The sequence below is a fragment of the Herpailurus yagouaroundi genome, unplaced genomic scaffold (assembly GCF_014898765.1).
Source record: "Herpailurus yagouaroundi ecotype Mexico unplaced genomic scaffold, PumYag 569, whole genome shotgun sequence".
NCBI classification, from domain to species: Eukaryota; Metazoa; Chordata; class Mammalia; order Carnivora; family Felidae; genus Herpailurus; species Herpailurus yagouaroundi.
Window position 1 is genome coordinate 3283403 of NW_024412786.1, and position 19332 is coordinate 3302734.

The window sequence follows — 19332 nt, forward strand, 5'->3', positions numbered from 1 at the left end:
CCGCGGCCTCCCAGTTCTTGCCTATTTTGGAAGAGAGCCGCAGCCCTTCTGCTGATGCGCGCGCGCTGGCGCCTTTTAAAGGCAACCGGCGGAGTGGCGGCTCCGCTAGAGGCCGGGAGCTGCCCCCGCCCCCGAGCCGCGAGCCCGGCGCGGAGCCTGGGCCCGGGAAGCCCCCCGTGCCATATACCCCACCCCCATTTTAGCGCCCTCCACTCACTTTAGGGAAATTTCAACCATGAGAAAGGAGGTCCTGCCCTTGCCCCTCGTCCTCCTCCTCCTCCCTCCAACAGGGGAGATTCTTCTTCCATAGGAGCCTTGGAAGGAAACAAGATGCCAGGCCTAGCGCGTTTGGGAATCCTCTCTGGACAAGGCCACAGAGTGAAAACGTCAGGTGAGAACTTCACTGCCCGCGGGGCTACCCCGGGTCTCTGGAGACCCGTGCCCCCCTCCAGCTTCCTGCCTTAGCCTTTTTGTCCCGGGCTTAGCCTGGGGTTGGTTTAAGATCTTAGCTGGAAGGTCCCTGATCAGTTTCTCCAGCACACCCATTAAACTGAAAGGGAAACTGAGGCCCAGAGAAGAGTAGTGACTTAACCAGGGTCACATGGCATGTTCCTGGAGAGCGATGAGCCAGAGCCCAATGATGTAGGCTTCTGAGCCAGAGGTCAATCCTGTGTTCCTTAACCTTGGGAATAGCTGGCACAGTGTGTCAGCCTCTGGCCCTTGCCCTGTACCCAACAGCGGAGCCAGACATCTCCTCTTCCAGCATGGCATCTGCTGCTTCTTCCCCAGGACAGTCCAGACCTAGATGGGCTTTCCGGACCGTTAATCACTCTAGACAAGCTTCTGGAGCCCAGGGACTCTGTGGCCAACCAACTAGGTTGCTACTTGCAAGTGTCTGCTTCCATCGAAGGCTTCCTACAGGTCACCGGCTCTCTGGAATTTTCTGGGACCAAACCTTTTCCAGACTGCTTACAAGCACCAGCTCGTTTCTGGATGGACGTATGGCTTGCGGGTTCTGGCAGAGCTCCCCAGAGCCATGTGGACCCAGCTTTTGGGATTCCCCTGCCCAATCCTAATGATGCCTGCACTCTCCCTGTAACAATCACAAGCGTGTCTGACCAGAACTCACTGAAGACTTCTGTGAAGTACTTGACCATGCCCAAGGTGATGTATAGATTCCTGACGTCTCTGGGCCCCTACTCTGGACCAGGGCTGGGGACCCAAAGGTGGATCCAACCCAGCCTGGCTGTGAGCACCAAACCCGGCAAAGGAGAGAGGTTCCTGCTCTGGAGAAGTTAGCCCTGGAATCTTGAATGGCTCTCCCTAGGGGTATCCATTGCCAGAGCCAAGCCTTTAAATGAACACAAGTGGAGACTGAGGCATCCCTCCAGGAGACATTATTTGCCAAGCTCACACAGCAAGTCAGTGCATTGTTGAGACTGGTTCCCAGAACACCACCTCCTGGCCTGGGCTCTTTCTCTGCCTCTTGGTCCCAGAGGCCAGCCTTTACAAGGCACACAAAGGTCACTGCACTGTGAGCCAGGAACCTGGTTCAGGGTCCACTTCTACTAAACGATGGCTGCGTCACTTGGATCACTCAATTCTCTGTACTAGGTCTCAGTCACCCAAGGCGGATGACTAAGGGGCCCCCCACTCCAACCGTGAGTCTGGGATTCTCTGAAATGTGGTATTTTTCCAGGCTGTGGAGTCCCTGTATGGCAGTCTGTGGGACACTGCCGGGGTGTTTTCCTCCAGGCTGAAGCTAAGGAGGAGTATAAAGAGACAGTACTTGCTTCAGCCGCGGGCTGTGCAGACCTCTCCGAGGATGACCTGGGGTCTGTCTTACACACCTTGGAGCCCTGCGGATCTCTCCAATGGTAAGTCCCCTCATGCACTTGGCACAGAACCGTGAGAATGGCCTCTGATGGTGCTTGCTTCCATCAATGTTCATACAGGCCAGGTCTCCAAGGCCCAAGGTGGCCCTGCTTGTCCAGGGCTAAGGACTTCATCCTCCGGGAGACTCCAAAGCCCACCCAGAACCTAGTACTAGGCACGTGGGCTCTTCCTACCTCACACTGGGCCTCAGAGAGGCAACATTCAACCTCCAAAGCCTGAGAGGCACTGGCCAGCTGGGTCCTGGACCCAGAGATGCTCAAAATGCCAGAGAGGGGAGGTCCCTTCCAGGCCAAGTGGTCCAACCCACTACCACTGACATTTTGCAATCAGGAAAACTGAGCCCAGAGAGGGGAAGGAGCTTGCATAACACCCAAGTAGGCTGGTGGCAGGGTTACAACCAGAATCTTTGTCTCCTGCCCAGGGCTCTCCCCTGCATCAAACACAATCCACTGAGATCTAGGCTGAGCCCACCTCCAGTCCTCCAGAACCTTGACAATCCTTGACAGAAGGCTCCTTCAGCTCATCCCCTGTCTATTCTAGGTGATTCGAGAGATTTCCCTTCAGCTGGATGGTCCTTTATCCTAAAGCTTCCTGGTTTTCCCTCCCCATCTGCTCAGGGTTAATCTTTTCTTGCTTCCAGGATCTGCTCCATCAACAGGCCATAACTGCCGCTCCTGTTTTCTTGCTGTGGTCCAACCAACTCCTTGCAGCTCTAGCATTTCCAAGGATGGGGAGTCTCTGGTTGCTCCTAGGGTTTCCCTTCTGTCACTGGCCAGTCCCAGGTCTACTGCTTTCCCATGACCACCTCAGCCTTGGACCCCATCAGTCTCTCCTGGGATGCTGTGGACCATTCCTTGCAGACTCCCTCTCTGCTGGACCCGGGGCCAGTGGGAATGATAAGAGCTCACGTGTGGGGTTGCCATGAAGTTTTAGTGAGTTAATGCCCGCATTAGGTATATAAGGTGCATCTGTGAACTCTCATGTTGCAAGGTATGTTCAGGTGATAAGAAGGAGATTCTTGAAGCTAGCGCCTATGGCGGCCTAGGCACCTGGGGGCAGAAGAGGGAAGGCGGCCGGGAGGAATCTGGGGTAGTTGGGAGTGATAGAAACCAGGAATGTTTTAAGTTGGGGAAGAAGTTGGCTAGGTTGGCTTCTAGAAAAACGGCAAGGGGAGCTGAGTTGCTGAGCACTGAAAGGGCTCATTGGGCCTCCCTGCCTAGACTTGCTGAGTACCGTGGGAGCCGGTGGTACCCGGGAAGGACCACACTGGGCCCAGGGCCAGAGCCCTCAGGATGATTTTGTGTGTGTCCCTCAACCTTCCCAGCCCCCCCGTGTCCTTTTCTTTGGAACCGCTGCAGCCCCTAGCCCAGCCCAGCCCATCTGGTGCTCTCGGACCAAGCTGGGCCAAGGCTACAGAAAGCCAGTGGGTGCCTGGGTCCTGTCATTCCACAATGACAGAGCATGTGCTGTCTCCCAAAGCAGCCCATGCCATCTCTTCAGAGGCTTGTTCAAAATTATATTTTTCATAAAGGTGAAGTAATGGTGGCTGACAGTCCGTCATTCAACGTTGATCGTGCTCCCTTCACAATGCGGCAGGCATTGTTCCAGGTGCTTTAATGATTTAACTCCTTTAACTTTCCATCAAGCCTTTGATGCAGGAGCTATTATTCTCCTCACATCCCTGTTTAACAGATGGGTAAACTGAAGCATGAGAGGTTAAGCCATTTCCCCAATGTGAAGGAGCCAGGACTCCACATGGAAGTCTCACCCCAGAGCCCTTCGCCGGACGCCCACCCTCTCCTGCCTCTCTGAGCCGCAGGATCCCTCCCGTTCACCTGCATTCCCACAAAGAAGTTACTGGCTTTCCCCACACACCCGTCTGCTCTCCCCCATGGGCCCCCTCTTGGTCCTGCCCGTACACAGGAGCCAAGCCTCCTGGTCAAGGTGGGGGCTCAGCTGCCCTTAGCAGAGGCTGCCCCCTCTTCACCCGCACTCTGCACACCTGTTAACACAGCCTCAGGCTGTGAGGGCTTCTCACATGATGCAGCTCCCCGTCCCTGTAAGGGGTCTCATTTCCGCACTCCTCTGTCTACCCCACCCCACACAGCACAGCACAGCTCGACCAGCCAGTCACTAGCCATCCAGCAACTCGGCTCAATTACACCTCCTTAGGGAGACCACCCTGGACTCCCCAGGCTCAGTCAATCCTCATTTGGCTCTTCCTACACGCCTTGCCTCGCTTCTTTGCAGCAATCATCTCACATCCATGGCTTAAATGGCTTGATGGTGTTTCTCGCTTTCTCACCAGCCTGGATGCTCCATGAAGTTAACGCCAGGCCTGTGTTCCCACACATTGCATCACCAGTGCCTAGCACAGAGCCTGGCACAAACTCAGTGCTCGGATGTGTATGCATGAATGAAATACATATCTGAGACCCTGCTCTGAGGCGGGTCCTAGGCTAGACGCTGAGAATGTGGAGACCAGACAGAGATGCTGGTGAGGAGACAGCCAAGTAAACCAGCAATGACAACGTAGGATGAGGAAATGCAGGAAGCTGTGGGGGCACTGAGAAAGGGTCCCAGACCCAACTAGAAGGACAGTAGGGCCAGGAGGAATTCACCGGTGGGAGGGAGTGGGGGTGGGAGGGGTGGAGGACTCTGAAACTGGGCCGAACTAGTAAATGAAGGGTGGAGGGTCTGTCTCCTCCTCCAGACCGCCTTGTCCCAAGGGCAAGGCCAGTGTCCTGAACTCCTGTCTACCACTTGAGGCTTACAGGAGTGTTGGGTCTCTGCTGTGCATTCATAGAGCACTTTAGGTGATTGACTTTCCTCCCCTCCTTGGAACACGGCTGGTCTGACGCGCTCTTCATTGTATTAGTTGTGCCCTCTTCTCCCAGCCCTGCCTCCAGGTCCTTGCCCAAAGCAGCCTCATCTTTTCCCACCTGGCTACTCTCTCCCCTCCCCACCCACTCCACGGCTCTGTGTCCCTCACCTTCACGGTTCAGCCCACTCACCCAGCTCTGACCGTCTCAACGTGTGGGTGCCGGCATGTACCCTCTTCACATGAGATTTGTTGATTTCATAACCATAAATAGATAAAATGTTCTGAATATCTCCCTGTGCAAGTAGATTGGGGGAGTGATCACATAATGAAAAGGCCTTGGGAGAAAGAAAACAGGCTGCTAAAGAAGCAGCTGAAGACTAGACAGCCACTGCACAGACCAGCTCTATACAGCGATTAAACTTCCACTCCACAGACTGGTGAACCCTAGGCCTGGGACTGGGGTGATACTTGGGAATCTGTTAGAGAACTTTTGTGTGGTTTCAAGCTCATGGATTCAAAAGAACAATCTGGTAAATAATAATAATAATAATAATAATAATAATAATAATAAAATGGAAAGAAATAGAAATCGGGGACCCTGGTTTCTGATTCTGGAATTATTTCATTCTAGCTGTGTGACCCTGGACAGCTTAATAAACCTCTCTGAGAAGGTGCATAGAGATTCTTCCCCGTGGTTAGACTGGAGGCTCCGGAAGGCCTGAGTCCTCATAATACCATGACTCTCTTCCCATAGGGGCTTTCTGTCTTCCAGAAAATACCTTAATCACCAAATATGGGACACCCCCCCCCCCCTTCCCAAAATGCAGTCTTGAGACTAGGGTTGAGGTAAGGATGGAATGGAGTACCCTGATTTTTTGTTGCCAACTCCAACTTTGTTGCCATGGCAGCAGGATGTGGAGCATCACTCCTGCATGGGGAGGCTCCATCTACCTAGCTACAAAGCCTAGCTTCTAGCCTAGTAAGGAGCCCAGCCCATGAGGCTCCCCAATCTCTCCTCCCCCAGTAGTGCAGGGACACTACTACTGCTTCTTGGCATTTGGAAGAATAAAGGGAGATAAACTGACAGTTTGGTATGCCCTGGGCCCGGAGAGCTTCTGGCTGAGAAAGAGAGAGACAAGTGGAGATATTCCTTGTATGAAGTCATCCTACCCTAAAAGTTGGAAAACTTGCTCTGCAGAGGGTCAGTCTGTAAATATATTAGGTTTTTCAAGCATCTCTGTTGTGACTGCTCAACTCTGCCATTGTAGGGTGAAAACAGCCATAGACAATACATAAACAAATAGATGCGGTTGTGTGTCAATAAAACTTTATTTACAAAAACACTCAGTGGGCCAGATTTGGGATGCTGGCCAGAGTTTGCAGACCCCTGCTGTACCCCATAGTGCAAGAGAAAGAGCCTGGGCTGGGGGCAGGGAACTAGGCTTAAGACCCAGAACCACCAATGACTTGCTGTGTGAATTTGGGTAAGTCAGCATCTATCTCTGATCCTCAGTTTCACCATCTATCAAATTGCTATAACAGTATCAGCCAGATTTGCCATGAGAATAGGTCTAACAGGTCAGAGCAAATCTCAAGTCTTTCCATCACTTCAAGTAGAGCTAACTCCCCTCCCAAGGCCATACCCTTGCCTGCTAAGGGTGGCAGCAGCCTGCTGGAAGGAAGAGGGGTTTCTCTCTAGAGTCAGATCCTTAGTCTGGCTTTCCAACCTCCATCCTCAAGTGACCCCATTTCTGTAGCAAGCCAAGCACAGGAGGAAATGAGGAATCCCTTCTTTTCCACCATCCAGTCATTTGGCAGGAGGCTACAGTTCACTTGAGAAAGTGATGTGGCTGCAGTGGCTGGTGGCCAGGCTTTAGAGGAGGCTTTTGAGAATCAAGAGTTAGGAAAGGTGAGATTCAGTGCTCCCCAGATCATTTATCTATGTATCAGGGAAGCTGGGGTGCATGGCAAGAAGACACAGTCGCGATCTGGTGGTGACTCACAGCACCATCAATTGCATTAATGGATGTTTCTTGAGCCATCTTGTCTGCCTGTCTGGTCTGACCACCACTGAGATCTCGTGTCCTTTGGCATCTTGTCATATGCTCTGAAGACCCATAAAGTGATTCTCTACCCACCCCCCACACTCACTCTCTCTCCTTCTCTCTCTCCCTCCCCTCCTCCCTTTCCTCTCTCTTTCTCCTTCTTGTATCATAAACACATTTATCCAGGGCAGGACAGAATACACTGCAACAGTCCTCTGTCAAGAAAGATCCTTGCCCCAAATATCCAGAAAAGCAGCCCTAACCAGGAGTCTCCATACTGTTCTAGAGAAGCAGACACCCCCCCCCCTTCCCATCGCTTTCCATCTCCCTCTCAGGAGGCCATCCTCCCCAAAATCTCTGGAAAAGATACACCTTCTCTTTGAGAGTGGGTAAGGGGTGATGTCTCTCCAGGTCCCCAATAAAGCTATGCAAGACAGGAGCAAGGGATCTCACGGCCTGTTTTTGCTATAAAAAGACCTTTTTCAGAAAAAAATAATAAAGAAAGAAATCAGCCAATCCGTCCTCAATGCCATCACCTCTTCTTGGTGATTTTTCGGGGAAGGAGTGGGCGGGTTGCCATGGCAACAGATGCAAAGAGCTTGTCTCAGTAAAGAAGGGACCTTGATATTTTTTTCTCTTCTCATTCTCTCTCTCAGTTGTGTGTGTATGTGTGTGTGTGTGCGCGCTGCGCATGCCTGTGCCCACACCAGGAATTTTTTTTTAGAACTAAAGAAAGCCCTTCTCTTCCCTCAGCGCCCCAAATATGGAGCGATGGAAAACCACTTACTCCTGCAGGCCAGGGAGGATTCAAGATAATTCAAGAGAAAAGGGAGAGGTCATATGGGGCTCACTTCCTCCATCTTTTTACTAGAGATTGCATGCAACACACACTTTCACAAATGGTTGGGGGCCAAGTGTCGGGAAGAAAGGAAGATGCTGGGTGGAGAGAGGTGAGTAAGGGGTAGGTGGTGTAAGAGCCCAACAAGTGATATCAGAGAGGGCAACAGAAGATGCATTGAGGCTGGGGATGCATGCAAATTCACATTCTCCATTGGATGCTGAGAATAAAAGGCACAGAGCAGACTCACATATGGACACGAACACACACACAGACAAGGAGGCACAGAAAGCTGCAAACACATGAACACATACAGACACAAACATGGAACTACCCATAACGCAGGAAGCGGTAGACATTTTTTTTTTTTTTTTTACAAAGGCAGACATAGATGCAGGCAAATGCATAAATACACAGGGACACAAACACAAAGTTACATGCAGACAGACACACACATACAAATACAGTCACAGTCAAATGGACAGACAGACACATGCACACCCTCAGTCTGGCTCCCTCCCATCAATTGCCCATGCATCCTTAAACAGCACTGCATAGCTGGGAATACTGCAGGCTCACCCAGTGGGTGTAGCTGCACCCCCCTTCCTTCTACACATTCACCCCAAAGCCCCTCTTGAATCAAATCGCTTCTTGCCCACTTTCCCATAGATGATGGGCTCTGATACCTCCCCCATTTCAAGCTTCCAATTCTTAGCCTGTTCTGTTCTGCTGCTGCTGCCTGCCGATTCGGGGGGGAGAATGGGGTGACTCAGCCAGGCCCGGATGACTCACACTGCCAGTATTTTTAGCAGCGGCCAGGAGCTCTCTAGCGTGCCAGCCGCCCCCCTCCTCCTGCTTGCTATTTTGGAACCGTCACTGGTGATATAAATAGCTCCTCTCCCACGGCCTGAAGCTGCTGCCAAGCTATTTTTGGTTCTGCACAGTTAAAAATAGCTTCACGGAGGTGGGAGGCAAGGGGAGTGGGAGCTGGCCTAGGGAGAGGAGACATTGGGGCATATAGAGCTTCTCAACTTGAATTAGAGTGGGTGAACTAAGATAAGCCCTTATCTTCCCCCTCCCTTGTCCCTTTCTAGACCCTTCTTTCTTTCCAGAAGGCCTTCCCCCCCAGCCCATTCTGGAAAAATGCAAGGATTCTTCCCTTGGCTAGTTCTCCTCGCATGCTTATTTTACTCCTCGAGCTCAGATCCCTTGGGCCCCTAAAGCCCCCTCCCACATTCATCCTCACAGGAGAAGGGGACAGCTAACGGGGGCCTCACTCTGAAGCCTGTGTGGACTCACACTCTCTTTTGATGTCCAGGTAGACTATGGCCAAATGACTTCAGGGATTGCCCCCCCCCCCAGAACCATGGACAGTGGTCAATGCCCCATTCTTTCATGCAGTTCTGTTCACCTTACTGGAGACTGGCTGCATCCAACCAACAAATAGTTCTTATCATAGAGAGGGGCACTAAGTCTGTCTCCCAGTCAAGGCTAAAGCATCAGTGGGTGAAGAAAATAGGAATACTTCCCTGGATTTTCATACAAGGATGGGGTCCAAAGATCAAGCGCCTGAGGTCAAGGGGTCCAAAGGTCAGAAGCTAGAGGGATGAGTACATCAGGGGTCAGATGGAGATGAAAGAGGAACAGAGATATGCTTCCTGAAGGAACCATTTCTCTAAAATCCAGATAAATAGGGTTAGAGAGAGTGGCAGACAGACAGCCCCCCCCCCCCCCCTTCCCTTCATCTCAGTTGTACCACCGACCACAGGATAGTTGATGGAGATGGCCCAACCTTTGCCAAAATGGCACAAGAGGTCAGGATCAGATGCCCAGACACCCTTCTCCTCGGCTGTCTCCTGCTCCCACTCTGCCACTCTTGCCACCACCCTTTCCCATGGGAATGAGGGGTTCTTTGACCCCAAGTTTTGCTTCTTGGTGTCAAAGTTTATCCCCACCCTTCCTATGTGACTTCCTACAATCAATCCAGTCCCTCTCCCACAATTTTTAAGTGGTCTCATTTCCAGCCTCTCAAGTGATTTCACACAGATCCCTACTCCACCAAATAAGATTTCACATAAAATGTCCCCTAGCCCAGATGTGATGCTGGGGGAAAGAAAGGCACCCCTCATCCCCTGTAGAGAGCAATCATCTGTGCTGAAAAGAGAAAAAAGAAAGAAGGAGAGAGGGCAAAGGTGACATGATATGGACACAAAACTGATGGAGATTGGAAGAGTCTCCGGAGAGCAGAAGGGGAACATTTTTCTGCGGTGGGGGGAGGGGGGAGAGGGCGCACAAAGGTAAGACAGACCACCAAGCAGGCAATGAGATCTGAAACTAGTCGGGGCTGTGGAAGGAGGATGTGGAGAGTTGAAGGTTAGGAGACAGAACGAGGAGTCTTAGCGCCGAGGATGGGGAGGGGGTTGCAGGGGGGGTACGGAGGACAGCCTGACGGAGTCAAGGGGTCCTTGACAGATGCGGGATCTCGGCGGGTCCAGCACGGCCCCCTCTTTTCTATGCTGCTTCCTCATCTTCCCCGCCGGAGACGGGGGGAGCCCTCCGGAGCGGTGCGGAGGCAGGCAGGCCCCGCCCGCCGCCGCCGCGGCAGCCGCCGGAGGATTCCTGTCCTAATATGGAGCTGGGATTCCCCCGGCCCCGCCCCCGCCCCCGGCCCGCCGGGAGACCGAGGCTTGCAGTCGGGCGGGGGGAACCGCTCGCTTTGGGGCTGGCAACGGGGTGGGGGAAGGGATATCTAGATGCAGACCCAGATCCTCACCGTGCCCTGGGACCCTGCCTCAGTTTCCCCCGTTAGTGGCTGCAGTTAATCAGTTGACAGGGGAACACAGAATCACTGCAGACTCCAGCGTTGGTGTTGGTGTTCCTATTCTTGGCTGTGGGAAAATGGAACCAAGGCCAAATTCAGCTGGTCCTTCTCTCTCAGGAACCCCTTTCCACCCCACCCTGGAGACTTAGACTTCCATATAATGCCCCTTGCTAAATGCCAAGCCCGTGTTTGGAAAGCTGGGAGGGGGGGGGACGGGGGAGGGGGAGGAGATTTGTTCTTTGAAAGTGACTAAGGGAATCCCAGATTGAGTGATCCCTAGAGAGAAACCCCAGCTGCGACCTCTCCCTCAGAGGCCAAGGAGGGTCCTTCTTTTCCTCCCCATGTGAACATGACCTTTGCCTGGCAAATAGCAAGGAAGAATTTGTAGACTACCCTCCCCCTCCCCCATTTCCTTATCTCCTTAGAAAAATCCCTGTTGGAACCAACCCCTCCCTCCTCTCTACAGACTCTCCTGCCAGGGGCTTCAGACCGCCTTAACCCTTGCCCTGTCCCTTCCCTCAGCTGAACACATTCGGACCCCTGGGTCCCTGCACCCTCTTTCAGGCCTTCCCAATGCAGCGCCCGTTTCTCGGTTCAGCTGCCGCCAGCCGCGGCCCCCTCCGCAGCCTCAGTTCTCCCCCTCCCCCCGTCCCCCCTCCCGCTCTCATTCTACGTCATGGGATGACGTCGGGAGCCCGGGAGGGAGGAGGAGCGCTCCCCCCTCCCCAGCCAGTGGCTCCCGCTGCAGCTTGCTTAGCCCAGCCTCCTGCTTTCCCGCCCCCCCTTTCTGTAAAGCGAGCCCCCCACGCCTAGCAGGAGCTATATAAGGCGGAACGAGGCAGTCGAGGGGGGCAGCGCAGCCGAGCGGAGCCCAGGAGAGGAGAGACAGAGAGAGAGAGCCTGAGCGAGAAACGGGGAAGCAAGGAGGAAGAAGCCACCGGTGCGTCGGGACGGGAACGCAGGTGTTCGGAGCACCCGAGCTGGAGCCCTGCAGCCGCTAGTCATGTACCGCTCCACCAAGGGCGCCTCCAAGGCGCGCCGCGACCAGATCAACGCTGAGATCCGGAACCTCAAGGAGCTCCTGCCTCTAGCTGAAGCGGACAAGGTCCGGCTCTCCTACCTGCACATTATGAGTCTTGCTTGCATCTACACTCGCAAGGGCGTCTTCTTCGCTGGAGGTGAGCAAACTGGGGCTACCAGAGACCAGAGCTGGCGGGCACCGGGGACAGTGGAGCTGAGGGAACCAGCAGGGACTGATGCATGTCTAGGGCAGCGTGGCGGCGAGCTGGGGAGAGACGGGACTTGGGGAACTCAGGTCTTCCTACTTTTCCTCCTGAGCTCTGTTCAGACCTCACCTTAGTTCTGGTAAGAGCCTGGATAGTGTCCCTGCTGCCAGATTTATGGGAATAAGAAAGCCAGGACAGAATGGCCCCAGTTCCCACAGCGTAGAGGCACTCCAGGAACCCGAGGAGGGAAGCCCGGGAAGTTGCAGGGATGGAGTCACCCAAACCGGGGCAAGCGTGGCCACTGTTCTCTACGTTGAAAAGGCTCTTCAGCAGCCTTCGAGGCGCTGTCCGCGGTGCTGACCGCATCACCGTGTTGAGAGGCGCTGCCCGCGGTGCTGAACTCCCGGTTGTCTTTTGAGCGCTGTCCGAGGGTCTGAAATTCAGAGCCAGCAAAGACCCAGCTCCGACTTAGAAGTCAAAGGGCTGGCTGGCTAGGGAAATCCAGCAACAGGTTCCTTGGGCAAGAGCTGTGGGTAGCGGGTCAACAGGTGTGTGCAGAGGCAGGTTCATGAGAAATTCCTCTGGATTTTCTGAAACTCAGTGCATGCCTTCCTTACTTATGATTTGCTTCCCAGTTTTATTCCTGACCCACCATATCTTCTTACCCTGCAGGCACTCCTCTGGCGGGCCCCACAGGGCTTCTCTCATCTCAAGAGCTTGAAGACATAGTGGCGGCACTACCTGGATTTCTACTTGTGTTCACAGCTGAGGGGAAGCTGCTATATCTGTCTGAGAGTGTGAGCGAACATCTGGGCCACTCCATGGTGAGTGCTGAGGGTCCTCTTAGCTTGGGCTAGAGTACGTATGGGATACAATGAGCTTTCCACTTTTGAGAATCTGAGAATTACTGAGGCAGGAGAGGTTATACACTGCCAGATGCTATGTGCTAAGGATTCACTCTTGCTGCCATCACTAAATGTCATTTCATCTCTTCTTCACCTTTTTCCAGGTGGACCTCGTTGCCCAGGGTGACAGTATCTACGACATCATTGACCCAGCTGACCACCTAACTGTGCGCCAGCAACTCACCCTGCCCTCTGCCCTGGACACCGGTAAGAACTCCCTTTCTCCCTCTCTCAATCAAACCTCCTTCCTGCTTCCCTGCTCCTTTCCACCTGCTATCTCTCTCAACAATCCACCCTCTTATCAGCTTTTCTCTTCATTTACCTAGATCGCCTCTTCCGCTGCCGCTTCAACACTTCCAAGTCCCTCAGGCGCCAGAGTGCAGGCAACAAACTGGTGCTTATTCGAGGCCGATTCCATGCTCATCCACCTGGAGCCTACTGGGCAGGAAACCCTGTTTTCACGGCTTTCTGTGCTCCACTGGAGCCAAGACCTCGCCCTGGCCCTGGCCCTGGCCCTGCCTCACTCTTCCTGGCCATGTTCCAGAGCCGTCATGCTAAGGACCTGGCCCTACTGGACATCTCTGAGAGGTAAGTCCAGAGCATTCAGACTCCAGGAAGAAAGCAAGCCAGAGATGAGGGGACCCTAGATTCTGGAGTCAGGAGCAGGGAGGATGGGGTGTAAGGGGGCAGAGAACCTGGGAGGGAGTGAGATGCCTGGGTATAAAGCAGAGAAAACAGAAAGCTGACCACACCCTTTCCACCTTCCCAGTGTCCTAATCTACCTGGGCTTTGAGCGCAGTGAACTGCTCTGTAAATCATGGTATGGACTGCTGCACCCCGAGGACCTGGCCCACGCTTCTGCTCAACACTACCGCCTGTGTGAGTGTCCAGAGAGGCTGGGGACAAGACAGGGTGCTGGGAAAGGTCATGGGAGACCCAACCAAGAAGGGCTGTGGTCAAGAATGATGCTGGGGAGATAACAGAGGCCAACAATTTTTGGATATTATAGAATGAACATTAGGGTGAGGAGTTGAAGTGAGAATAGAGTCAGAACTGGGGGACTCCAAGTGGTGAGGTCAATGTGGGGAGCTGAGTGGTGCAGGTGAGGGTAGTCAGAAATGGAGATGTCATGGATACCCCAATTCAGTGGAAAGGTCAATAAGAGGGAAGTTTAGGTGGTGTCGCCTGATGGACATCCTAACTCTGTATCTCTTCTTTTCCTTCAGTGGCTGAGAGTGGAGATATTCAGGCAGAGATGGTGGTGAGACTGCAGGCCAAGCCTGGAGGCTGGGCATGGATTTATTGCCTGTTATACTCAGAAGGTCCAGAGGGCCCCATTACTGCTAATAACTACCCAATCAGGTGAGCTGCAAGGCAGGGGCTTGGAGGGCAACTGAGGTGGGCATGGAGGAGGTAAAAATCAGGAACTGCTCTGGGAAAGACCACCAGACCCTCACCGTCTGCCTCTTCTCTCCTCTCCAGTGACACAGAAGCCTGGAGCCTCCGCCAGCAGCTGAACTCTGAAAACACCCAGGCAGCCTATGTTCTGGGCACCCCAGCCATGCTGCCCTCATTCCCAGAGAACATCCTCTCTCAAGAGCAGTGTTCCAGCCCCAACCCACTCTTCCCCCCAGCCTTGGGAGCTCCCAGAAGCACCAATTTCCCTAGTGCTCCAGACCTGGGTGCTGCCTCAACATCAGAAGAGCTTCCTCAATCCCAAAAAGAGTTGGGCTTTAGTTACCTGGCATTCCCGTCTGGCTCTGAGCCTTCTCTTCAAGCAGACCTGAGCAAGGATCTTGTGTGCACTCCACCCTACACACCCCACCAGCCAGGAGGCTGTGCCTTCCTCTTCAGCCTCCACGAGCCCTTCCAGACCCACTTGTCCACTCCATCCAGCTCTCTCCAAGAACAGCTGACTCCAAGCACTGCCACCTTTTCTGATCAACTGACTCCAAGCAGTGCAACCTTCCCAGATCCACTGATGAGCCCACTTCAAGGCCAGATGACCGAAAGCTCAGCCAGAAGCTATGAAGATCAATTGACTCCCTGCACCTCTGCCTTCCCAGACCAGCTGCTTCCCAGCACTGCCACCTTCCCAGAGCCTCTGGGCAGTCCTGCCCATGAACAACTGACTCCTCCCAGCACAGCATTCCAAGCACACCTCAACAGCCCCAGCCAAACCTTCCCAGAACAACTGAGCCCCAATCCCACCAAGACTTACTTCACCCAGGAGGGATGCAGTTTTCTCTATGAGAAGTTGCCCCCAAGTCCTAGCAGCCCTGGTAATGGGGACTGCACGCTCCTGGCCCTAGCCCAGCTGCGGGGCCCCCTCTCTGTGGATGTCCCTCTGGTACCCGAAGGCCTGCTTACACCTGAGGCCTCTCCAGTCAAGCAGAGTTTCTTCCACTACTCTGAGAAGGAGCAGAATGAGATAGACCGCCTCATCCAGCAGATCAGCCAGTTGGCTCAGGGCATGGACAGGCCCTTCTCAGCTGAGGCTGGCACGGGCGGGCTAGAGCCACTTGGAGGTCTGGAGCCCCTAGACTCCAACCTGTCCCTGCCGGGGGCTGGTCCCCCTGTGCTCAGCCTGGACCTGAAACCCTGGAAATGCCAGGAGCTGGATTTCCTGGCTGACCCTGATAACATATTCCTGGAAGAGACGCCCGTGGAAGACATATTCATGGATCTCTCTACCCCAGACCCCAATGGGGAATGGAGTTCAGGGGATCCTGAGGCAGCGGTCCCAGGAGGGGCCTCATCGCCTTGCAACAACCTGTCCCCAGAAGACCACAGCTTCCTGGAGGACCTGGCCACATATGAAACCGCCTTTGAGACAGGTGTCTCAGCATTCCCCTACGATGGGTTTACTGATGAGTTGCATCAACTCCAGAGCCAAGTTCAAGACAGCTTCCATGAAGGTAAGTCCAACCAAAATGTTGAGAAACTCAAGTCCCTGTTCTGCCAATGAGATGCTGGTGGAATTAGATGAGTAAACTCCCCTTTCTGTGCCTGAATTTTATTAATAGGATAACAACACCTGCTGCCCAGGGTAGCAGTGAGGATACGAACTAGTGAAAAACTTAGCATAGTTATTCTGGGCAAGTGGGCCTAGAGGGCAGGGGTCAGGGGTGCAGTATAAAACGCAAGAGAATCCTTGGTAATGGCTTGTGCTTCTTAATTCTGTGAGGGACCTAGATCAGCTATCACCACCCATATTACAGATGAAGAAAACCAAGGTCCCAGAGTTAAAGAAACTTGCCTAAGGTCACATGACAAATTGATGGATGAGGGATTAGAGTTCTATCTCAGTATTCTTACTCCTTAAAGAGAATACAGAGCAAGAGTTTGTAGAAGTTTGGGAAAGGCAGAAAGTGAAAATTAGCCCCTGGCCCATTGGGGGCTCCTTGCTCATGGCTCCATCCTTTCCAAAACTACAGTTGTAGTTTCATTCCATCCACCCAAATTGCTCCCTTATCTTGCCGAGCCTCTGGTGATCACTCAGTCATTGGACCAACATATTTGAAGCCCATACTATGTGTCAACAGTACACCACATCTTCAATCTATCTTTCCTAATGGACTTACTGAATGTCATCTCTCTCTCTCTCTCTCTCTCTCTCTCTCTCTCTCTCTCTGCAGATGGAAGTGGAGGGGAACCAACGTTTTGAATAAGTCTGTGACTTAACGTCGTCAAGTATGGCATATTGTCATCAAGACGTGGAGCCGCTCTCCACCCCCCCCCGGGACAGTTGGGGGGATTCTGGGGGCCAGAGGGGGATATATCTGATTCCCTAGGCCCTGCAGGATTTTGGGGGGGGGGGAGGTGGGAGGGCAGGGGAGGGGAGCTTCTTTTTAAAATTTAGAGACTTCAAGCAATCTCAGTTTCCATTTCAATCTGTATTCACTCGTAGTGAGTTTCCTTGAATGGGATTTTCAAGCGGAGAATGGGGGAGTCTCACTTCCCCACTCCCCGCACTACCCCATGGGCCTGGGCCAGTTCTCCACTCCTGGGGGCCAAGCCACCCCTGGGCCTTGGTGGGGGAAAGGCAGCGCCCACCTGGGCCAGCCTGTGCCCCGAGGGGCTCTTGACACCCACGTAGAATTCTCTACACACCAGTAACGGGATTTCAATTCCGATGGACTCTGCCGCCCTGGCGGCCCTTCTTGTGACTTTTGCGCCCCGCGCCTGGGGTGGGGGGCGCGAAGAGACGCTACGTTCCTTTCCGATGGAGGAAGGCAGACCTGCCGCTGTCACACGTGTGCTTGCACGAGTGCGTGTACCTGGTGCGGGACTCACCCGGCTGCCAGACTGCCTGGGCCTGCCCAGGTGGCCACTTCGTGGTGCTGCGGTGACTTTGTAGCCAACTTTATAATAAAGTCCAGTTTGCCTTTTTGGTACTGCTGGTGTCATGTACTGTTGTGGAAAGGGAAGGGTGGGGATCTGAGAAGGTTGGGAGCCCGGGGGTCAGGAGATAAAGTCTGGATCTGCTGACAGCCCTGGTGTTTCTTCATTCACTTATGCACTCATTCATTCCTTCACTTGACATGGGCATACAGTGTGTGGCCCACTCCATGCTAGAAGCTGGAGAGTTTGGAGCTGAAACACTTGCCTTCAAGATGCTTTGGTGTAAAATATTAGAAGGTATTGGAGTCTCCTCCCTGCTCTAGGCTTGCAGCGCTCACAATGTGGGAGGGAGGAGAACGGCCGGGGATGGGTAGGGGATTCAGCTTGGCATTTTCCTGCACATTGATTTGAAATTTCAGGCATGAGTCTCTTCCTTCAGTCTTGTCCTGCAGGGAAGCGACTTCCCTTTGGGGCCCTGGATCTTCTCATTGGAGATGATGCCCATCTGGGTAATCTCTGCGTGGGGCTTTCAGTGGACACTTTTACATCCTCTATTCATTGCAATAAAGCCTCTAGGCAGGCATATTAGCACCATTTCACAGATGAAGAAACTGATGATCTCAGGTAAAAAATGATTTGCCCCTACCATTGGTGGGAGGCGTGGGTAGGCAACATACTCGCATCATCTACATCTGAGTTCTGGGTTGTTCCCTCTGTTCCCAAAGCCAGTGAATCACCATCTCAAATCGTCCCATCCCAGATGACCTGAGAAAGTCAGGTTTGGGCTGGACCAGGTGCCTCTTCTCCTCCTCCAGGTCTACAAGCTAGAGAAGACCCCCAAATTTTGAGCAGAATAAAACTGACTGGGTCAAGAGAAGAACTTGGTGGGGGGTAGGAGAATGAAAATTAGGGGACAGAAAGAGGTGGATTCAAATCCCATGTCCAACCACGATTTGCTGTGTCAGACCTGAGCCTCAGTTTCTTCACAGGTAAAATAGGACTGAAAGCAAAAAAAAAAAAAAAAAAAAAAAGGTACTTACCCCTCAAAGATGCTACTAGAATTTGATTGGGTCTTTCTAAGCTGAGGAGCACAGAACAGACATAAGTTATTTTTTTTTAAATTTTTTTTTCAACGTTTTTATTTACTTTTGGGACAGAGAGAGACAGAGCATGAACGGGGGAGGGGCAGAGAGAGAGGGAGACACAGAATCGGAAACAGGCTCCAGGCTCCGAGCCATCAGCCCAGAGCCTGACACGGGGCTCGAACTCACGGACCGCGAGATCGTGACCTGGCTGAAGTCGGACGCTTAACCGACTGCGCCACCCAGGCGCCCCAGACATAAGTTATTAAAGTGAATTAGAAGGCACTGTTAACCACCAAGTCTCAGAGAAGTTTCTTTCTCAAGGAGAGGAAGGAAACTCCAATCTTCCCCCAGTGAAATATGGGACTGGACTCCCGTAGCTGAGATCATGACACTGAGAGTCACCTAAATTCTGTCTCATTCCAAATCCTCCAGCTCCAGGGCCATGCCCTTGAGAGGGTCCCACAAGAAGGAAGACATTCTAGGAACCTGTCGCCCCTTTTCCACCTTGGATGGATCCTTGGGTGAAACACGGATAAAGCATTGCCTTCTTCTTTTCTGTGCCTCTGTTCTCCAACTTGGACAGAAGAAGTGAACCATAAGCCCTGGGAGGACCCAGTCTTAGCTCCACTCCTCTGCTGGCACGGTACACGGGGATGAACACACGACAGACACACCAGAAATATTAGATTGGGAGGGACCATTTCTGAAGATCAGCCCAAGGATTTGAGTCGAAAGTCACCGGTTTCTACCACAAAAACTTGTTCCTGAGTTCCCCAGAAGGCAAAAGGTTCTAGCTCTCAGCTTCGAATCTTAAGGGAATATGTAACCTCAAGACACGCTTGAGCCCCATCTAAAAACCTCCCTGGTGGGCATCAAAAAGGAAAGAGAAGTCTGAGAAGCTGTGAACAGCTGAAAGGAGCCTAAGAAAAATGACAACGAAATACACAGTGATATTCTGGATGGGATCTTGGAACAGAAAAAGGAGAGGTTTAAAAAAAAAGAGAGAAATCTGAATAAATTATGGACTTTAGTTAATAATAATGTATCCATATAGCCTCATTAATTGTGACAAGTGTACCAGTAAGTGTAAGACGTTAATAACAGGGGAAATGATAGGCATGGAGTATATTTAACATTTCCATAAATCTAAATCTATTCTGAAACTAAACGTTTCTTTAAAAGTTCAACCAAATAAAGGAGAATCTAAAAAATTAAAATATGTGACAAAAAAGAAGCACTTCACGGGAGGTTTCTGGTGGTGGCGGGTGACAGTGGACTGTGCATTTTGACGAGGAGGCACCAGAGATCACTCAGAACCAGAGAGAGAGGCAGGCACGTCCAGCGCAGA

General features: G+C 52.6%; 1 protein-coding gene and 1 long non-coding RNA gene across 3 annotated transcripts; both read left to right on the forward strand.

Moving 5' to 3' along the window:
- Positions 1–40: 40 nt before the first annotated feature.
- LOC121023723 (uncharacterized) lies at positions 41–5396 on the forward strand. Its single transcript, XR_005787489.1, has 2 exons — positions 41–391; positions 790–5396. It is a non-coding gene; the product is annotated as an uncharacterized LOC121023723 (long non-coding RNA).
- Positions 5397–10283: 4887 nt separating this feature from the next.
- Positions 10284–16319, forward strand: NPAS4 (neuronal PAS domain protein 4). Of its 2 annotated transcripts, XM_040465983.1 has the most exons (8): positions 10284–11602; positions 12323–12474; positions 12660–12762; positions 12882–13143; positions 13325–13434; positions 13782–13917; positions 14038–15473; positions 16194–16319. In XM_040465983.1, the coding sequence occupies exons 1-8, from the start codon at positions 11428–11430 to the stop codon at positions 16220–16222; spliced, it is 2403 nt and encodes an 800-aa protein (XP_040321917.1). In that variant the 5' UTR covers positions 10284–11427; the 3' UTR covers positions 16223–16319. The 2 variants fall into 2 exon arrangements, with proteins under 2 accessions (XP_040321917.1, XP_040321918.1); XM_040465984.1 differs by lacking the exons at positions 10284–11602; positions 12323–12474; positions 13325–13434.
- The last annotated feature ends 3013 nt before the right edge of the window (positions 16320–19332 follow it).

Coding starts and splice junctions, on each gene's coding strand:
- NPAS4 (XM_040465983.1), top strand. CDS start 11,428: ATGTACCGCTCCACCAAGGGCGCCTCCAAGGCGCGCCGCGACCAGATC. Junction 12,475..12,659: donor AACATCTGGGCCACTCCATG/GTGAGTGCTGAG, acceptor ACCTTTTTCCAG/GTGGACCTCGTTGCCCAGGG. Junction 13,435..13,781: donor TGCTCAACACTACCGCCTGT/GTGAGTGTCCAG, acceptor CTTTTCCTTCAG/TGGCTGAGAGTGGAGATATT.